Source organism: Phaenicophaeus curvirostris, chromosome 9, assembly GCF_032191515.1.
Source record: "Phaenicophaeus curvirostris isolate KB17595 chromosome 9, BPBGC_Pcur_1.0, whole genome shotgun sequence".
NCBI lineage: Eukaryota > Metazoa > Chordata > Aves > Cuculiformes > Cuculidae > Phaenicophaeus > Phaenicophaeus curvirostris.
In genome coordinates this window covers 9,772,226-9,792,390 of record NC_091400.1, presented here as the reverse complement: position 1 = coordinate 9,792,390, position 20,165 = coordinate 9,772,226, and the positions used below count along the sequence as shown (strand labels likewise).

The following is a 20,165-nucleotide window of genomic DNA, read 5'->3' as shown; positions in this document are numbered from 1 at the left end:
GATGGGTAGGGTTGGCCTTGCTGTCCCAAAACCAGTCTGAATGTGCTTGAGTTGCAGGCACATGGGCACACAGTTTTGACCTGAAGAAGGGCCTCCATTGAGATGTGCTAGGATGTGTTAGGAGGAAACACTGTACTCCATCATCAGCGTGGGAGCTTGGGAAGGTGAGGGCCTTGCTTATTTATGTGGCTGGGCTGGCAAGAAAAAATAAGGTGCTCAGGAAAGAGTTCAGCAAGCCAGAATTTCCTTAAAAGCTTCCATAAGGAAAGTACCCTGTGTGCTAGGAACTGTATTGCTTACCCAAACCAGTTCTCCAAGCAGCAGTCAGATGTAATATCTGTTAATTATTAAAGGAGAAAGCAGGCATGGTAGTAAGGGAGAGTAAATAATGGCTGTTAGCTTGTTGCAGTCAGGAGACCAGGTGCAGTGGTGAGTTCAGCTGCATAAATAGAGAGCAGAGATGTACAACAAGAATGGTACTACCATCGCAGTCAAAGGAATTGTAAGGTCTTGGGAGCAGTGTGGCCATAAATATTTGCTAGTGTGGAATCTTTAAAGTATCTGATTGATGTATGTGAACTGTACATTATAGAGACTCCCAGGAAATGTGGTTGGACCATCAGAAATGTTCAACAGCTGGCTTCAGCAGAAAGATTGGCTTGGTTTCAAGCATTTCTTCATATATGTATATAATATTCCAAATACAATTTAAATGGTATTGGGGCAAGGTATCTGCTTTGTTATTCAGTTGGAGTCAGAATGATTTAGGTCAGGAGGGCTTTCTGGGTGTAACCTGGTGCTGACTCCAGCAGGTCAGGGCTTGACTGGCTCCAGCTGCTCAGGACCCTGCTTACTGCCAGTTGTTTACGACATCTTTCTCATCATATTTTTTCCTCTCACAAAATACTATGTGATGGACTGTGCTGTTCCACAGGGAGGGAGGGCAGCAGAGCTATCTGAACTCACTTCAACTAGTTAAATACAAGTAATTCATAACAAGAGTGATTCAGTCCTGGGACCAGTCAGGAGGATTTGTATAGGGATGGATTCAGGTGGGGTGAATATTTTGTGTTGCAGGGAGTCCAGACAGTTTTAGCCTAAAAACACTGTAACGTTTCTTCGAGGCTATGCTTGAGCTCACCGACCTTCTGGGGAGAAAAAATTGTACATCTGTAATATTTTTGTCTTATTAAATTTCCACAGTCTGGCTGCAGCGGGTGCTGAGCCAAAAAATGGGAGCATCTATCATGGATTTTTACTCCCTGCAAACAGTATTTGAGCAAAGAATTATTTTTTTAAACAAGTCTTTTTTGCCAGGTTTGATAAATGTTTCTATTTCCACTAGTTTTTGAAGCTTTAGTTGTTGGAAGAGAATCTGAAATAACGTAGATTCTCAAAATATGTTTGTAATAACTAGGAATGGGCTGTTGGCTGCTGTTTTGAGCAGAGGTGTTTGGATTCTGGCCAGCTGATGTGTAGACGTGCATTGGGAACCACAGGCTTGGTTACATCCGATTGAGGTAACCAAGAATTGTAATTAATTCCAGAACTTCAAGAATAGGTGGAAATAATTTTGTAAAAAGACATGAGAGAATCTTGCAGTAATGTCCAATAATTAGAATGAAAGTAAACAAGATTTACCAGAAAGTAAAGTATTTCTATATAAGTCTTCAAATGAATCATAGAATGATTTGGGTTGGAAGGGACCTTAAAGCCCATTCAGTTCCACCCCCCCACCGCTATGGGCAGGGACGCCTCCCACTGGATCAGGGTGCTCAAAGCCACATCCAACCTGGCCTTGAACACCTCCAGGAATGGGGCATCCGTGACATAATTGGATGATGGTCAAGAAAGTACAGTATCATGGCCTGATATCAAGTATTCAAATTATTTTGCGCAGAATGTTTTCATCAACTTTTTGGATGCAATTTTCCATTTATTTTGTGTGCTAAAGTTCATTCAGATTATGTAAACTGAAGTATTCTCCATACTTAAGAAATCAAAGAAATAAATCAGTCATGATGTTAGAACTGATACAAATCCCATCCCTGTAGTATGTAGAAAGATATTTACCACCTTACAAATATTTACCACTTCTAAGGAAACAGGAAAGATCTGTTTAAGGGGTCCCTTCCAGCTCGGAACGTTCTCTGTTTACATGCATGTGCATTTTACAGTCTTGTCCTACCCCATCCCTCACTCAGTACAATTTAATTTTAAAATATATTTAATTTGCACTTCTAAAATAAAGGAGTGAATTTTAAGTTCTCTGGGTAGGGCAGCTGCTTGCAGTCCCAAGCGAGCCCTGCATCTGGTGGCAGGAGAGAGAAGGGGAAGAGGGAAATAATGTTGCATTATTAAATTTGCTGGATATTTTTTTCATATATTTCACCAGCTGTCAATAAGATCTGTTGCTGATTTAAAAATAATAGAACGTCAGACTGGAGTGTGTGAAGTTATAGCAAGTGCTGAAGTAAAAGAAGATGTTTTTAAGCTTGACACAATTTCCTCATCACTCTTTCACTTGCCTTAAGACAGGAGGCTGAGGAATCGGTGCTTGTTTTTTCCCTGAGCCCAAAAAGACCAGCCAAAATAAATGAATTTTCCTTCCATTTATGGGTAATGTCCTACTCCTCTTGTAATTATATCTTTTTAACACCTATTAAGGTGTTTCTGAAAGAATATTTGTTTTCTCTTAGCACTTTTGTGTGTTTCTTCGTTAGTGCTTTGGGGTCTAAAATTGTTTTATAGAGAACCTGGATGTCCTGCTGTCTCCAGAAATAATGGGAGGAGGTAAATTATGGGAGTGAGTTCCACCAGAATTGTTACTAAGCTTTGTAGTAGTGCACAATCCCAGGCTCAAAATGTTTAACAGAAATCTTTGTGCCATAGCCAAGTGGCTTTTGTTTGTTTTATTTTTTGGATGAGCATCATAATAAAACTTTTCCATAGCCTAGAAATGGAGGATATTTAGTTCTTTATCTAAGTAGTTACAGCAGTTCTGCTTTACACCTACAAGGGAGAAAATTCAAGTATTGTAGTTAGGCAAGTATATGATCATGTTGATTGTACAGAGAAAGCTGCAACGCAGACTCCTCCCAAACCATTCTATGATTCTGTGAAAGATTCAGACCTTCAGATCCTCATGAAGCCTTTCTAGAAGTCAAGCTAAGTTGGATAGCGTGTGGATTCCAATTCACAGCTAACATTTAGTTTTTGAATCACTCTTCAAATTTATCACAAAGCCATCTGTGTGTGGAACCCAGAATATTTCTCAAGTGCAAAGCAGATGTATCGAGGGATTGATTTCTTCTGCAAAGTGAATTGCCAGTATTTGACTCTGTTGGCATAAAGGGCTTTTTGAGTTTAATAGCTGTGGCAATTTTTATAAGTGATGACCAGTAACGGTATGAAAATCTGGCTTCTAGGTGTGCCGTCGTCTTGGTGCTGCTGATTATAGGTGACATCGAGCTGCTGTTTCAACTGCCTGGCAGCGACTTGTGCCCTGTAACCATAAACAAATTGATTTGATGTGATGTGTGCAACAAAATAACCAGGAATAAATATACAGCCATGGCAATCTTTACTGGTTAGAGAAATGTGTGTTTGCACTGTTTTGTCCAGAACTTAATGGAAAACAACTCAGTGTGATTTGGCTGCCTTTTTACTTAAAGATTGTTATACACAAAACCTTGGCCTCCTTGCAGCAATTATTCAGAACAGATATAAATCCTCATATCTTCTGGCCTTGGTAATATAGAATTTGAGAAGAAGAGTGATTTTTCTGGTTTCACCAGACAAAGGGTGGGGTCAGGAGGTTGTGTGCAGCAGAACTTTGCTTTAGTACAGATGGATCTGCGGTTTAATCTCTGAAGAGCTGTTATTATGACAAATCATTTCACTACATCTGCTTTAGTTCCTTTGGGTTTAACCAGTTCGGTGGGAATGCTGGAGTCTGAAAAATTAGCAGGCCTTGCAGGATATAATTCAGGCTGTGCTTTTCTTTAATAGCCCTCTAGCCATTTAATATTGATGAGAAATATTAACAGTTGTCAAGAAGATGGTGTGTTTATGCAGCACAGAAATCGCAGACAGCGTTCACCTAAGTCCTACAATATTTCAGATTGTAAAATTACCTTGATTCTAAGTATGGTTGAGGTTTCTGTTTCTTTGACTGTGTTATTGCTAAGGGTGTAATTTGTATTACTTGAAATTACAAGGTTCTGTTTGTTAGAGTACGCTTTTTTACCAATTTTTTGCACACTCGTGTAAGTAATCATTGAGATCTGTCACATATTTAATAAGAAATGACACTGATTTCCTCAGTGCTGGTACTGAGCTTAATCTGATAATCCTGTTAGAGCTGAGGGTCAAGTAAGGGGTTAGCCAGGCTGATGGGCTGGGGAGAGCCGGGAACACCAGTGCTGCACCTGTGGCTCTGGCCTCTCCTGGGGTTGCCGTGCTCCCAAGCCCTGCTGCTGCCCCCGGCAGCACCCAGCACTTCCACCAATTCTGCTTCTGTTTCTAATCCTGGCCTTTTGCTGACAATTCCCAGGTGAGAAATATTTTTGAAGCTCCTACTCGCTCCAGTAGATGTGCTGTGCTCCAGATGTGAATGCTGGCATTGCTGCTGCTCTAGAGCAAACGTCTCTGCTGCAGAATAAAATCAGCCTATAAATAATGCATTTATTCTTTCCATCAACACTTTTCCTTCAGAAATGTAACTTTTAAGCCCTTTAAAATGTGACTTTTAAGCCCATTAGTGAGATCTAAGAGTTATAATGAGTAAGAAGTATTGTATGTTCTCTCTCCATGGAAACAGGGATCTATGATGCTTGTTAATGTAATGACAGTGGATGATAACTCCTCGTATTTTGAGTTGGCAATATGCATGCCAGTAATCAAGGGGTTGGGACCGTTGGGTGCGACAGTCAGCACTGTCAAGCAGTTTCTCTGTGTGGAGAAGAAAACTCTTCCCCATGAATGTTATTTCCATTATAAAGAACTTTACCTGAGACTCTATTTGGAACTTATTACATGAAGATTAATAGGAGTTTTTATCACTATTAATTAGGCACCTCAAAATAAATGAGTAATTACTGTCTGTTCTGGAGGGTTTGCTTTTAGTGTATATACTGGAATGTTTTTCTCTTATTGGCTTTAATCTCAGAGGAACAAAACCCCATTGTCCTGTCTCTGCCCTCCCTGATCAAGAACCTCTCCTCAGCTTTCCTGGAGCCCCTTTCCACACTGGAAGCTGCTGTAAGGTCTCCCCGGAGCCTTTCTCTTCTTCAGGCTGAACCACCCCATCTCTCCCAGCCTGTCCTTATACAGGAGGTGTATTTGCTATCAGGCTACCTGAGTGTTTCAGGAAGTGCTTATATGATGACTGAGCCATTCTTAAGCAGTATCGGAGGAAGCCTGGTTTTCTGTCAAAGACGTAAATGGTGAATATAAGATTGGGGAGCGGGGGTGGAAATCAATCTTTTCCATTTTTTCGGGGCCAAAGGAAGCCATCACAATTTGGCTTAATAAAGACTAAAAGGATGTCAGTGAGTAAGCACTTAAAGAGGAGCTACATTGGTGTTTGTATTAAATTGCTCTCCAAAGAAGAGCTCCAGTAAAACTGAAGGTCTGTGTTTTACCTGCTGGTGACGTTTTGAAGTTAAATGCAGGTTTTCTGCTTGTTTGTCTTCAACTCCTCCATTCAGCTCCTGTAATTGCTGTTTAGTCAGAATGCCTCAGCAATTCATGATAATTGCTAAACAGTTTACTTTTTGCATGTCACAGAACCTGCTTCCACTGTACAAGTGGAAAGTGCAGGTTTCAGTAATAGCTGCTTAGAAGAGAAGCTGCAGTGAGCAGAAACAGTAAGGGAAGTAAGATTTAGCTCTTTATTTCGCTCCGTAAGCCTGTTCTGGATTTCACTAATGTCAAATGTTTGTAGGGCTCCTTGTAGGGCAGACATGCAGATACTTAACTTCCATACTGTGAATTGTCACATTTATTTCAGACAAACAATGCGTAATGATGCTGTCAGATGTGTGCCTAACGTTTGCAGTATTGTGGCCTTCATGAATTATTACTGTGAATATGATCTTGATCCAATATGCAACACACTTCACAATGAAATTACGATCGTATTCCGTAACATATTTTTTGATTTTTATAAGATATAGTGTAGAACAGGAAATAATGAGGTCCACTAGCTTGCTGTATAAAGTGACTAGTAAAAAAGCCGCAAGAAATGTATCCATAAATTAGCTTATTCCTTAAAGTGAAAACAAACAAACAAAAAAACCCACCAAAAAAAAACCCCAAAATGAAAACTGCTGCCTTCACCTGAGGTGGCTGTGTCTTCCTTTAGCTGGAAAAAGTAACAGCAAATGGTCTAACTTCTATTTTTTCCCTTTTTTATTGTCATTAAAAAAAAATCTCATCTTCCTAATATTCCACAGAAAGCCAAGTTGGTGGCTATTCCGGACCTTACAAAGAAAGCAGAGGTGGCAAGTTCATTGCTTCTAAGCCTGGTTTCCCTTTCTGTGACAAATTTGCTGTACAGACTTTTTCATTAATAACGCTGTTTGGTTCTTTTAATAGAATGTGTGTGCCACGCTTTATTTTATTAATTGAGGTGGCTAAAGTGTGACGCACCCATTAATGGGGAATTCTGTTGCTTAAAAACAGCTTTCAGTATAGCTTGGAGAAAGTTCTGTTACACTTAAACACTTGAAATGGACGAGAGGGGATTAAAAGCAATGGAGAAATGAGAAAATCAGAAATCTCCACTCTCAGAGCAGCGAAAAGTAGGGCCACACTGCGGAACAGTGATATAACATTGATAATACCTGACATATCTCAGCTGCACTTACTTCTCTGTGCTAGGATTTAGCCTCAACATTGAACTCTGAGTGGGCTGATTGATCTTTTGTGACTGCTTTGCCATCAAAACACAGGGTGGCGGGTTTGAAGTCAGCGTGTACGCTTCTGTTTCACTCACAGGAAAGGAGAAGAACTGATTACTTACTGGCCGTTTCCAGATGCCGGTAAATGGAACAAATCTTTTGAAGGCAAAGGTGTTTCATGTGTGCGTGTCGGGGGATGTGTTAGTTGGTTTTGGGTTTTATTGTTCTTGGTTAAGGGGAGAAGAAATGGGAAGGTGGTATGCAGGTCGCGTGCATCAGCAGAGATGGGAGATCAGGGAGAATGGAAACTATAGCTGGAGAAAAACACATCTTTTTCTGGAGCTGAGCTTTTCACAGCTTAAAGAGGGGTTTTAAAAAGTCCAGTGCTATTAGGAGTACAATGTTTCTTTCTAAACTGCTCTCTGGATGCTTTGTTTTCTAGTGTTTAAACTTAGCCATTTCTAAAGTGACAGTTTATGTAATTCCCCTACTTCATCGGTGGTCAGAGCTCCCTTCAAGAAGTCTGTGGTGGCCACGCTGAACTTGCTGAGATACCTGTGCTGGTGGATGAGTCAATCCATTACATTAGACGGGGGTGGTTTTATAAAACTCCTTTGGAATTTCCTTCTGGTTTGGAAACATGAAGAGCCCACAAGATAATGATTTTAGTATCCATTCAGTGACACCCAAAAAGGCACAAAGGTGTGCCAATTCTATAAAACTGTGTGCAGGGAATGATCAGTAGTGCCATCAATACCTCATTTTCTAGTTAGTCGGTGCTTTAGTTGGCTTTTATACTCCAATCTGCAAGCATTTTCAGCTGATTCAAGAATACAATTATATGTGTAAAGATGCAAAATTGGCAATATGGAATAAAACTAAAAAAGCTGAAGAACATATTTTCTGATAGTGCAAATATTTGTGCTAGAAAAATTGTGTGAATAATTATTCTTCAGATGATTTTGGGTGTTGGCCAATTCCTTTGTTTTACTGCTGAAGGCTGTTTTCCAGACAGAATGTATTGGTTGGAGTTCTTTGGTGTAAAAGGTGATCACTGTAAAAGGTTGGCTTTTGGTGGACAACAGATGAGGCGAGTGAACGGCTGCTGAGAACAGCAAAACCCCTCTAGAGCCAGGGGTTTTCAGAGAAGACTAGGAGTTGCAATGGAGAAAAGCAGGACACTAGGGAAAGCAAAAAACAAGCAAGTAATTGCGTCTAAAATGTGAGGGATTACCCTGGTCCAGAAACCCACTACGGTGAATGTTGAGTAGGGTCAAGGGAGGGTTTAACTAGCAAACAAAACGGGATAGGATGGATTAAGAAAATGCAATGCTGCACCTAAATAAATTCCATAAAATGCCTGTGGAGGAAGATTTTTGAAAAAAACTTTCCTATTTTTAATATTCACTGTAACTCGGCCCTCTTTGCCTTGAAGTTTTCTTTTTATTGATATCTGCTTTATGGCCAAAGCTCACTCTGCGTTTATTAGCTTTTCCAAACTGGTTTGGCTTTGTGTCTTAAGTTTTTGGTGGTTTTATCGAATTTATTCTGCCCAGCAAAAAAACCTGAATTGCTCAGATGCATGCTGTAAGACGAATTGTGCAAGAGTGAAGATAGGAATCTTCAGGATTGCTGTTTGACAAGTGAGTTCTTTTATAAGCAGCATATTTTTTTTGTAAGCAGCATATCTTCCTTTTAATCTCATATTGACAGTTTTATTCATATATTTAAAATTCTAATTTAATTTATAGACACACATATATAATGTGTATATTATTTTGAAAAAAAAAACAAAGAAGTCCCCCCATTCCCCGTCCTGGTATATCAGGAACAAATGCACGCTCATCCAACATATTTCTCTAATATGTTTCGGCAAGATATAATAAAAACGTTAACAGGGGACAGGAAACCAACATATTTGAACTTAACTGAATCAATGTAAACCTGGGAATGAAGGGAAAAATGAAGATTTTTAGCCAGGTCTGGTATTCAAGGTGTGTTTCTTTGGTATCGAAGAAGCCTCACAGAGCAAAAAATAGGATCTTAGTTATTGTCATAGAAGTCTTGATACAGAGTTTAGGACAGAAACAGCTTAGCTTTTAAGATATAACTTCAATTATGGAAATAATGAAAGTCAGTTTTTCATCTGACATGGTGTCAGTTTGTGATATGCACAGTGTGGTACAGACCACGGATAGGGGCTGGGAAATATTTGTGAAAATAGTATTCTTTAGTTGATCTAAAGTCATTGAAATCAGTTTTCTTACGTGCTTGGGTGATCAAGCTTTTCTTAGCATTTAGTCAAAAGGATGTGACATGCTACTAAATTCTAATTAAAGCTTTATTATGTTAATGTTTACAAATCACAGAATGCCATGTTGGAAGGAACCTCAAGAATCATTTGATTCAACTTATTGGGGTGATCTGTAGTTTCAATGAGATGACCCAGCACCCTGGCAAGCTGAGCCTTAAATTGCTAAGCAAATATGGAATATCCGTCAGAGTAAAATTGAGTTTTAAAAGTTCCTGAAAATAAGTAATTTAAAAGCAGGAGTCTTATGTTCCAATTCTTATGCTGTGGCTTAATTTGGTGGCTTTTTAGTTTTATCTGCATCTAATAGTTTTTAAACTTCACCTGAATGACATGGCACTATGAGGTTGTCATACATACTTGTCTAGGTGTTGTAATCTCTGTATTTATTGATGGACACTATTTATTATGTCTAACATTATATCTAACGTTAACTTACATTGTAATTGTGAGGCTACAATTTTATTGATGACACTCTCACCTCCCTGTTCAAAAATAACTTCATAGGTGCCGTTTTGGAAGCAAATAGTAAATGGGATGGAATCACATTTCTGTTTGCCTATAAGGGAGGTGTTTGCTTATAATCCCTTTTTCAAGTTCTTTCAGACTGATAACTTAGTGAAGCTTTTGAAGATTAATACTGTATCCTGTGTTGACACTAATCTAAATATTTGACCATTTAATTAGTATTAGCAAGCTCTAAACTTCTGAATGATCGCTATGTAGCTGTTCAGTGTCAGTGTGTTAAAAATGGTTGGAAAAACTGATTTTTCACTGTCATCCAACATCTGTGACAAGGCTGAGGTAAGGAAGGGCTGTGATACACAATGTAATTTTGTGCTGCATTGTATTTGCAGAGCGTACTCCAGTATTGAAGTGCAGGTGACGTGGGGGGGAGGGTGCTGTGCTCTGCAGTGGCTTGTATGCTGATGCATGTAAATGAAGTACAGCTTGCAGTTTGAAATCAGTGCTTATAGACTTTGTTCTGTAAAAATCAGGCATTCACAACCTCGCATCAAAATGTTTTATTAACTTTAAAGTGAGTGGACATCTTGTGTCCTCTTCTTGGTGTTTTTTTCCGGAGTAATAAAACACTAAAGGAAATTACTTCTTTTCATTCCCCCCCCAAGTCATTCCTGTTCTGTTGCATCTTAATCTCAACAAGTATTTCATAAATAGTCTAAAGGTTGCTTCCCTTTTTAAAAAAGGTTCATTTTCTAAGTTCCATGACACACTTCAGCTCTAATTCTTTTAATGTATATTGTTCAAACTGTATGCCTTCCCTTCACAAGCACGGAATACTGTCTGTTTGCCTTGCTCCTTATTTAAGTAACTACTAAGGACTGCAGGAACTCATATAATAGAGCTATTAATTATATAAAATTAAAACAATCTTGCTTTAATATGGTATAGACAATTGGTTAAAATTTACCTTTCTCCTAGGCTCAGCTGTTAATTTTTCCCTCTTGCAGCAAGCTGCCTTGATAATAAATGTCCTTCCATTATCAGCAATTTTCTTCTAAGCTCTGTCAGCTGATTTTTGTCTTTCTGATGTTTCATGTTCCAGCAGATCTTTGGCTCTGTGTTTATTATCAAGAGGCAGAAAAGCATAAAGTAGCTGTGCTTGGGTGTACGAAGGTGCTGCGTTTTGTGAGTGTCCTTGTTGGGGTGGGGGGTGTTTGGAGAGTTTGAAACAGTGTTTACCTGCGGGTGTTGGTTGGGATCATCATTTGATGAAACATTGATATTCACTGAGAGAAAAATGAAGGAAATTATTCATCTGGTTTGGGTTAGTAAATAAGACCAATATAGTCAGTGAGAAAGCTTGTGACAGTGCCAAAGTTAATAAGAAGTTGAGATGAGCTTTGCTGTTATGTTCAAAGGATCTCTTCTTCCACAAACATCAGATACTTTCCGTCAGATACTGGTGGAATATCAGAAGCCTCCTTGCCATCAGTGAGTCGTACGTGCTGTGCTCTGCGGTCAGTGTCCCTGCATGGGAGCCAAATGTTCAGAGATACCAGAGTGTCTCCAGTCCCAGCTGCCCTTTTTTTCTTTTATGTGATTTTGCCCTGGGAGAGGAGGGAGGGAGGAAATGCTGGGAATCACCTTGGAGGTTTTGAGTCTTTTACGTTAGAGAATATTACCACTGTTAAGTTAACCACTGTTGAGATCTGCTCAGAGAAGTCCTTGGATTCAAAGGAAGCTCAAAAGGATTAAGAGTCTGTATGGACAAATGCTGTAAGGAGCTCCCAGTAACAATTTTCCTTTTTAATGTCTAATTATGCCATTTTCCCATCTCTTGTTCATCACACGGTTTGTCGTGATTGCAAGTACTAGCAGTGGTTAGAGGTCATTGGTGCCTTTCTTCAAGGTGCTAAATGTTATAGTACCAGGTCCTGTTTTCCCTCTCTCTTTTTCAAGAAAGGCTCATTGCTTTCTGAAGAACAGGTCTTTAGTTTTTATCTAGTAGACACAAGGATTTGGGAATTGTGTTCCAACCAAGATTGAGAGCAAGACTGGTCTGGTGGGAGGTGTCCCTGCCCGTGGTGGGGTTGTTGGAACTGGATGAGCTTTAAGGTCTGTTCTAACCCAAACCATTCTCTGATTCTGTGAAAGGAGCCATCACAGTGAAATGGAGTTCTTGGGGTCTGCAGTGAATCCCAAAAATGTCTCATTGTTGTTCAGTGATAACATGCATAGCATAGGGGAGTAATTTTAGGAGTTTTCATTGTGGGTTTGTGTGCTGCCGCAGCAAGTTCACATCATTTGTGTTCTTGACCAATAAAATGTTCAACTAGTTCGGTTTGAAATTGTTCTAAGTGTTCATCGTGTTTCCACACAGCAAGTGAATTGCTAGCTTAAAGCCATATTTTTTAATATATATGTGCATATATAAAAGGGACAAATGCAGAAGTTTTTCTTTTCTTTAAAAAAGAAGGTTCTCTTTTCTTCCACAGTTATTTTTAAACTTTTTTTCATTTCTTAACAGCTAAGTAATTTTAATATTCAATTATGTATCAGGGTTTCTTTGGTGTAAGTGGGAATGACCTTAATTAAATGAACAACAAACCCAAAGTAAACCCCCTTCCACCGTTGTTTCTGTAGCCAACTCTCTACTTATTTGTGTTTTGGAAGGACTGCGAGTGTTGAAGCTGCAACTAAGCTTGTATTTGGTTTTATTATTCTTGTGTATGTTACTGGATATTCACAGTAGATGTTAACAAAGTCTGGTAGAAAGTATTATCTTCAAGTGACTGTGGGAAATGCAGAATGTCAGTGGCAAAGCTTAGAAAGTTGTTGCAAGTCTTCTTCAAACTCAGTGCTGTTCTTAAGCCAGTTGTTAATTAGCGGGGCATTTTTATATCTGTAAAGAACTGAGCAATGAACAAAAAAAAAATGCAATTCTATTAGCATCACAGGAGAGTAGCAAGAGCCATGCAGCCCAGGAGAGAGTCAAGTGCCGAAGTTAAATAACCCACTTCATCTGTGGAAAAGCATTGTATAAACCTAAGCAAACGAACACGTCCTCGGCAGAGGAGAATCAGCTCCAGACAGTTCAAACACAGACAATTGAATAACAAGAAAGTAAATGCAGAGTGGAGGAGAAGGCTGTCTGCCTCTATTCAGTAAATGGAAACCAAATAAAATATTTCTATAGAGGTTTTCTACAAACAGTGTCTGTCTCTCTGTTCTTGGGAATCAAAAAAAGCAAATTAAACTTCTCTCCTCGGAGCTGAAACAGACTGTGAGTTCTCCTTTTGAACAGAGAGAGTGCACTGCAGTGGAATCATAGAACGCAGTCATTTGAAACAGCCCAGAAGGAATGCCCTTTGAGGAAAAAGCGTGGGTTTGGGGTTTGTTTTTAATTCATTGAGGACAGTGTTAAGAAAGAAGTTGGCAAAGCTCTCAGACTTTGAGATGTGTAAACAATTGGTTGCTACTTAGATATGTTATTCAGTAGGGACTTACAAATTATAACGGATCCCTACATGAGCATGGGGTGAGACTGCGACAGGTTTTTTGTTTTCTTTTTTAAAGAATAAAATGTTTGAGATTTTTGAGTTAAATTTGATCTCATAAGATAAATATGAGGAAAGGGTTCTGAGTCTTTGAAGAAAGTTCTTAGGTTGTCATTTATTTAGATATGCTCTAAATATACTTTAGCGATGTGTAAATAATAAGTTTTTCTACTCCAAATACCTTTTGTACTGAAGAGGTACAGGAACAGGTTTTTATACCATAAATGCGATCTAATCAAAGCACAATACCTAGGTATTCCTTAAATACAACTTCTTTCCAATAAAATGGATGATGAGGTTGTGGCTTTGTTAGGACTGGGGTACTTGAGTATGAGCCATGTATTGCTGTTCTTTCTGATTCATATTTGTACAGGCTTGCTCAGTGTCGTATCAGCATATAAACTGTGGAAGAGATGTACACACCTCTATACTTATTTATTTATTTAGCTGCCAGTTCCTTGCACAGCTTTCTAGTTTGGCATATTTGGCCCTTCAGAACTGGTGACGCTTGGTTCCATCTCTCTCCCAAAGCACAGACCGTATTGGCAGACAGCAAATCCATTATGTGATGCTCAGTGAAGTCATTGGATGTCCTAATGTAACTTTCTTCATAATATCACTTAATTTTAGTTTAAACAAGATCATTAGTGACTGGGAATCCTTGCAATCAACTAAATCGACAGATTTTTAACTCTTAACTTCTTTCTCTCTAGGCAGAACTAGTGAAAGGGAATCTGCAAAGCGTTGGACTCACGCTCCGGCTCGTGCAGCCCAAGGAAGATGATGCAGGGCACGTTGTTATTGAAACTGTGACTCCAAACTCACCTGCTGCAGCTGCTGATCTACAGAGAGGAGACAGGCTTCTAGCGATTGGCAGTGAGTAATAGTCAGCTTTTAAAATAAGCATTGCCTTGCAAAAGGAAAGGATGTTTCTGTATACAGTTCAACTAGACTGCCTTTCTCAACACCTACAGCTATGCCTGGCACTCAGAATAAAACCCAACATTTGTGTATTTATGGGCACTTAAGGTTATCATTCACTTAATTCATTTCCATGCATGTTTATTTGCTCTCTGCTATGTAAAAGCCAAAATAAAGTTGAGTAAACATTTGAATGTAAATGTATTATGAACTACTCTAGTAGTGATGCAATGAGATTCTCTACAGACCAGAGCTTAACCAGCGCAATGGGTTCCTGAGGTTACGTACTGCCTGAATCCCCATTGCATTGCCTTAGTGATTTATAAGTGTTTTAAGTTGCTCCGAAGAGGGAATTGATGATTGCCCTAGAAGAAGGGAGTGTTCGCTCTTACATGATGGCCTGCATGACTTTATTTGGACTGTATGCTCATTAAGATATTTTAACTTGCATATAATTTGCTGAATCTTACCATAGGCTGCAGATGCTGTTAAAAGGGTCTGAAATCTGATGAGAGAGGGGGTTCAGTTCCCTCAGGCACACTGAGAATATAGCATCGTGCCTGTACTTTGTTAACACATTGGAACTATTTTCTTTGTTAGCTTGCTTCTGTAATTATAACCATATTTAAAGATGCCTGTCTCTTTTGAATCCTTTGTTAAATGCCTGCTGCTGAAAAGTCCAAACTTATAATCAAAGGTTAGAAATGTTAGCATATAAAATCAATGTTACTCTATAAGATTACAGCATTAGTAACAAACAGGAAGCTGGAGTATGTATCCTAGTATAATTTCCAGCTCCTGAAGTGATGTATTTGTAGGAATAAAACAGAAAGGATCCATCTGTTACATTTTAATTAAGCTTTGCTGTCATAATTGACTTCCTCTGTTGGTGAGCAACAGTTACTATAATAATGAAAGATCTAAGCATGTTTGTTGACTATTTGGGGCCATTTAGATTGTTATCATAATTAAAATATAATCTTTCTTTTTCTTTTCTAATAGATGTTAAAATCACGTCAACTGTCCAAGTGTTGAAGCTCATTAGACAGGCTGGGGACAGAGTTTTAGTCTTTTACGAAAGGCCTGTTGGGTATAATCAGCATGGTTCAGCACTGCAGGATGGATTTGGACAACTGGAAGACTCTGCCTTCTTGACCCAGCCGGAAGATGACCAAGCTAATTTATCAACTGATGTTGATAACAGAGATTTAGATTTAGATTTTGAAGAACTGGCTTGTGAATCGCCTGACCAAAAAGAAGATCTGCCAACGACCGTAAGTCCCAAACGTTCAGTAGTAACGCTTGCTGCTAAACCACTTGGAACTATATCTCCAATTCTGAATCGAAAACTGCATTTAGGAAACTATCAGACAACATCAAAGATGCAACAAAAAGATGGAGCTAAAGTGGCAACACTCAAAACTGTTGAGAGTTCAGAGTCACTACAGCAATCAGGTAAACAACCACAAGGATCCGGTACAAAGCCTCCTGTGCCACCTCGACCACAATGTAAGTTTTTGTCTACTAGTGAGTCTCAAAATTTGTTAGAAATTGGAGGTGTATCCTCTGAAAAACCAGAGAGGCCACCTCCACCTGCAAATAATGGAGAGAAATGTACAGAGAAGGTAGTAAAGAACAGTGATCAAATGGAAGACCCAATAGTACCAAAAGTAACAGCACCAAAACAAGATACATCAAAAGAGGGACTTCCAGAAAATGCACGTAGTTACAAAGATAGTGCAGATGATCATAAAGCATGGGAATCACCAGAAATTCCTTACAAAGCCCAACAAGGCAGATGGCCAAGGACGAGAACATCCTCCTGTCTGTTTGAAGTAGAAGGATACCATAAGTACCTTAACGTTGCACTGTGGTGCAGGGACCCTTTCAAAGCAGGTGGGTTCATCTGCTTAGGATATACAAGCATAAAACTTGAAGAAATCGCTTTAGATGCTCTAGTTACATCCTCAATGGAATATGCTGGAACGTTTAAACTGGATGCTCCTGCATCCAAAGCAGCAGTCACTAGAACAGCATTGCGGAACTTGACAACGCACAAGGGATTCAATGAAAAATTTTGTTATGGTGATATAACTTTACACTTCAAATATTTAAAAGAAGGTGAAGTCGATGATTCAACCTTTCTTATGGAGAAGGAAAGGGAATGCCATTTGGAAGAAGAAGCTCGTACAGTCCAGAAAGAGGATCCTTATTTGGGACAAATTGTTTATATGGAGAACACGCATAACTTTCAAGATACTCAGTTTCAGAACCCAACATGGTGTGATTACTGCAAAAAGAAAGTGTGGACTAAAGCAGCTTCGCAGTGCATGCTCTGTGCTTATGTTTGCCATAAAAAATGTCAAGACAAATGTCTAAATGAGATGCCCTTTTGTATCGGAGCTGCGAAGCGGCTTGATCGACCTGTGGGAGGTTGTAGAACGGAAGGGCAGGAAGCTCCCCAAGCTGCATCCTCTCGTGTTGATTCGGAATCTAAATCTGTTAACAGAACTACAGGTTTGACCAGGCATATCATCAACACAAGCACTCGCTTGTTAAACCTGCGTCAGGTTCCCAAAACTCGCCTTTCGGAGCAAGGAACAGAGCCGGTAGAACCTTCACCAAAGCACACACCAAACACTTCTGATAACGAAAGTAGCGATACTGAAATAAGCGGGCCAAGCAGTCCTTCCAAACGTGCAGCAGGTACTGGGACAAAGCTGGTCCAAAAAGAGGGCGGTCTGGATGACAGCGTCTTCATTGCAGTGAAGGAGATTGGACGAGATCTCTATAGAAGTTTACCCACAGAGGAGCGTTTGCAGAAATTGGAATTTATGTTGGATAAGTTGCAGAATGAGATAGACCAGGAGCTGGAAAATAATAATTCACTTGTTAAAGAAGAAAAGGAGACAACCGATGCAAGGAAAAAAGCCTTGATTTCTGCTGCACTGGTTAAGTCTGGTGAAAGACTGCAGGCCCTTACGCTGCTAATGATCCATTACAGGGCGGGCATTGAGGATCTCGAGTCTTTGGAGAACATGTCAGTAGAGCGGCAATGCAAACAAGTGACTAAAGATGCAGAGGAATGCAAACAAGTGACTAAAGATGCAGAGGAATGCAAACAAGTGACTAAAGATGCAGAGGAACACAGACCAGCAGAAGAAACTGATAACGAAGATGTCAGTCTGACGGAGGCTCCAACATTCAACATATCGGAAGAACCAGTTGATCCTCTTGATGCAGTAGGCTGATAGTTATGTATTTAGCCTTTGAAGGGTTGGACTAAAAGATTACTTTGCACTTAAACACACAAATTAATTTAAAACACTGGTATAATGTACATGTCCTGCTTCTCCACAGTTATTTGCCTGTGTAAGAGTATGGCTAGTTATGGTTCTTTTCCAGCTACAGCGCCATCATTTGGTTAAACTGGCTGGGTGAAACTACAGTTTGGGGTTTATATTGGAAATTTATTTTTAATAACTTATTTTTATTTTTTCTAAGTATGAAACCTTACCATTTCATGTCCATATGTGGTGTCCTTTGTGTTTTATTTGCCCCCTTCTCCCTCTTCTATTTTATTTTTTTTTGGAGCCAGTGTTTTCAACAGAAAACTGGCAGAAGTTTTGAAACGTTTTGTTTCCATTCTATGATGAAAAACAAATAAGCTTGTTGCATGCCGAAGTTGATGACTGACACAGAAATCACTGAGGGACCGGGCTTTACGGTGTTGATCGTGGTTAATGTGCATCTTGTAGGTAGTTGTGTCTTTTTTGCCAAACATGCCATGAGAGTAAACAAAAGGTCAATATTTACTGCAGTTAACGTTGCATATCATTTGTTTTCTATATTTTTAATACAAGAACTTCTCATAGTTCGGAATTAACATGAAATGTAGTAGTGCTATGCTAGAAATAGTCCTTCTTAGAACTTTGGGCTATTGTACCATAGTTGAATAATGATATGTGTCAAAGGACATACCAGTATCTCGTAATGATTTAATTGGGAATGTTTGAGATAAGAACCTGGCTTCCTTAAAGAGCAAAATGACATGTTTTAAGTGTTGTTCTTCACAGGAGTTGGAGGTTTAATTGCATTCTATGAAAAAGCATGTAATGGTGGTTTAATTTAAAAAAATAGTAATATTTTGCTGCAGACTTTTCAATTTCTGAAGGCTTAAGGTACAAAATACTTCACAAAATGGTGTTCTCTCAATGCTTTTGAGTAATCATAGAGTGGTAAGTTCTGTTCAGCTTCTTGCACAGAGTAGACAGAGCAGAAAGATCGCCTTTGTCAGAAGAATGTCTTATAATGTGTATAACAGGTTTTGTTGGGGTCAAAAGAAGCGAGCCCAGTAGAGATGAGGAAGACTTTCAGCCAGCAGCTTTTGAAAAGGACTGTCTGGTCTTGTGCTACGTGTGAACTGTGGATCTTAGCATCACCTGGCTAAGGCCATTATTTTTTTATTTATTTCCTGTAAACATGTCTTGTTCCATCTTCTGTGTATAGAAATGCCACATCAAATACCATCTTTATTTTAGGTACTGTGTTAGGTACTGGTATCATTATCACTGGTAGTAGAAAAAAAAGCCTTTGTGGAAATGGAATTGAATCTGAGATGGTAAAATAACTCATTGAAATCTTCAGGTAATGTGCCTCTCCATTGAATTTTTCTTCTTGGTTTCTTTTGTGATGGGTAAAATAACAAACAAAAAACCAAACAGAACAGATACTTCCACTCATGCAACTATTGCACTTTTTATGAGTTCTGGGCAGTTGATACTTAGGTGATGTATGGAAAACACTATCCATGCTAAAATAAGCATGTGACACACTTCTGAAATTAAGCTTCAGCAAATAACCGCACAAAATTAGCTTCCCTTATTGAATAAAAATTATTTAACCTATACTTGCTTGAGATGCCTATTAAGAACTTCCCCACTCCATTCTCTTGGTGGCTTTACCATTGGTGGTGATATGTAGTCAATCTCCATCAGTGTTTGCTTACGGACTATAAAAGGTTTCAGATATATCCAAGTACATCTTTCAAACCCTGATACACATGAAGGAGCTGTGAAAACAATGCAAATACTCATTTAAAAATGCATTCAAATGCATTTAAATTGACTCATGTAATGCAGTGGGTGAGAAAAGCTGGGCATAGTTTTCCTCTTAGAGCATTGCTAATGATGATTGTGAGAGAGAAATCCAATGTAGTGCAATATTTTTACATCTGCCGAATGGGAAAGAGCAAAATAGTTGCATTTTAGTGATTAAGAAGGAAAACACAAATTCCTGTTTGGCATTAATTACAATAAGCAGTGAATCTCAAGGGGAAAATTGTAATACTACATTCCTGGTGTAATCTTTGCTTCGTGCTTGACTGTAAATAGCTGAAAATAAAAAATACCACAGAAAGCAAGAATATCTTGACTTAATGATATCCAAATAGGTGGCAGCTACACACATTTGCAGAAGATCTGCCTAATATGATTTTGTTGGCTCTTATTTTATCATGAGAATAAGCTTTAATAAAATAGTTTTGCTAAATTATCAACTTCTTTGCATTGTGTTAATATATTTTTTTTGTTTATATTGCAGTAGTTAAGCATCTAAATCTACTACTTAGAGGAAAGGTTTTGGGGAGAAAGCCACACATTTTGTGTTAAACAAAACTACCCATTGCTGGGTTAATTGGGCTTTTAGGCATTCTTATTTTTATTCTACACAGTTTAATAGTAGACATAAATATCTTTCCCAATAGTGATTCCAGTTGATTGTTCACAGAGCTAGAGAATCTTATGAAGTACTAAGGGCACTTGTGAGCTTTAAGACCTTCAGGCTCTGCTCAAATCCTATTGCTGTTCATTTATTGGTGATAGCAACGACCACCAGAGTTAGGGCAGGGGAAGGGGTTGCCCAAGAAAACTTCTGTCTTGCCCTGTCCTTCAGAAAATCTTAATGCATAACTAAAGAAATCATTACTGGTTTACTAATCTAATCATT

General features: G+C 38.9%; 1 protein-coding gene across 1 annotated transcript in view; it reads left to right on the top strand.

The window, feature by feature from the left end:
- Positions 1-19,720, top strand: part of PDZD8 (PDZ domain containing 8) — a 52,816-nt gene extending 33,096 nt beyond the window's left edge. Inside the window, exons 4-5 of the mRNA XM_069863187.1 lie at positions 13,952-14,114; positions 15,162-19,720. Coding sequence (XP_069719288.1) covers positions 13,952-14,114; positions 15,162-17,410 — 2,412 coding nt within the window. The 3' untranslated portion in view covers positions 17,411-19,720. The remainder of the gene's footprint in view (positions 1-13,951; positions 14,115-15,161) is intronic.
- The last annotated feature ends 445 nt before the right edge of the window (positions 19,721-20,165 follow it).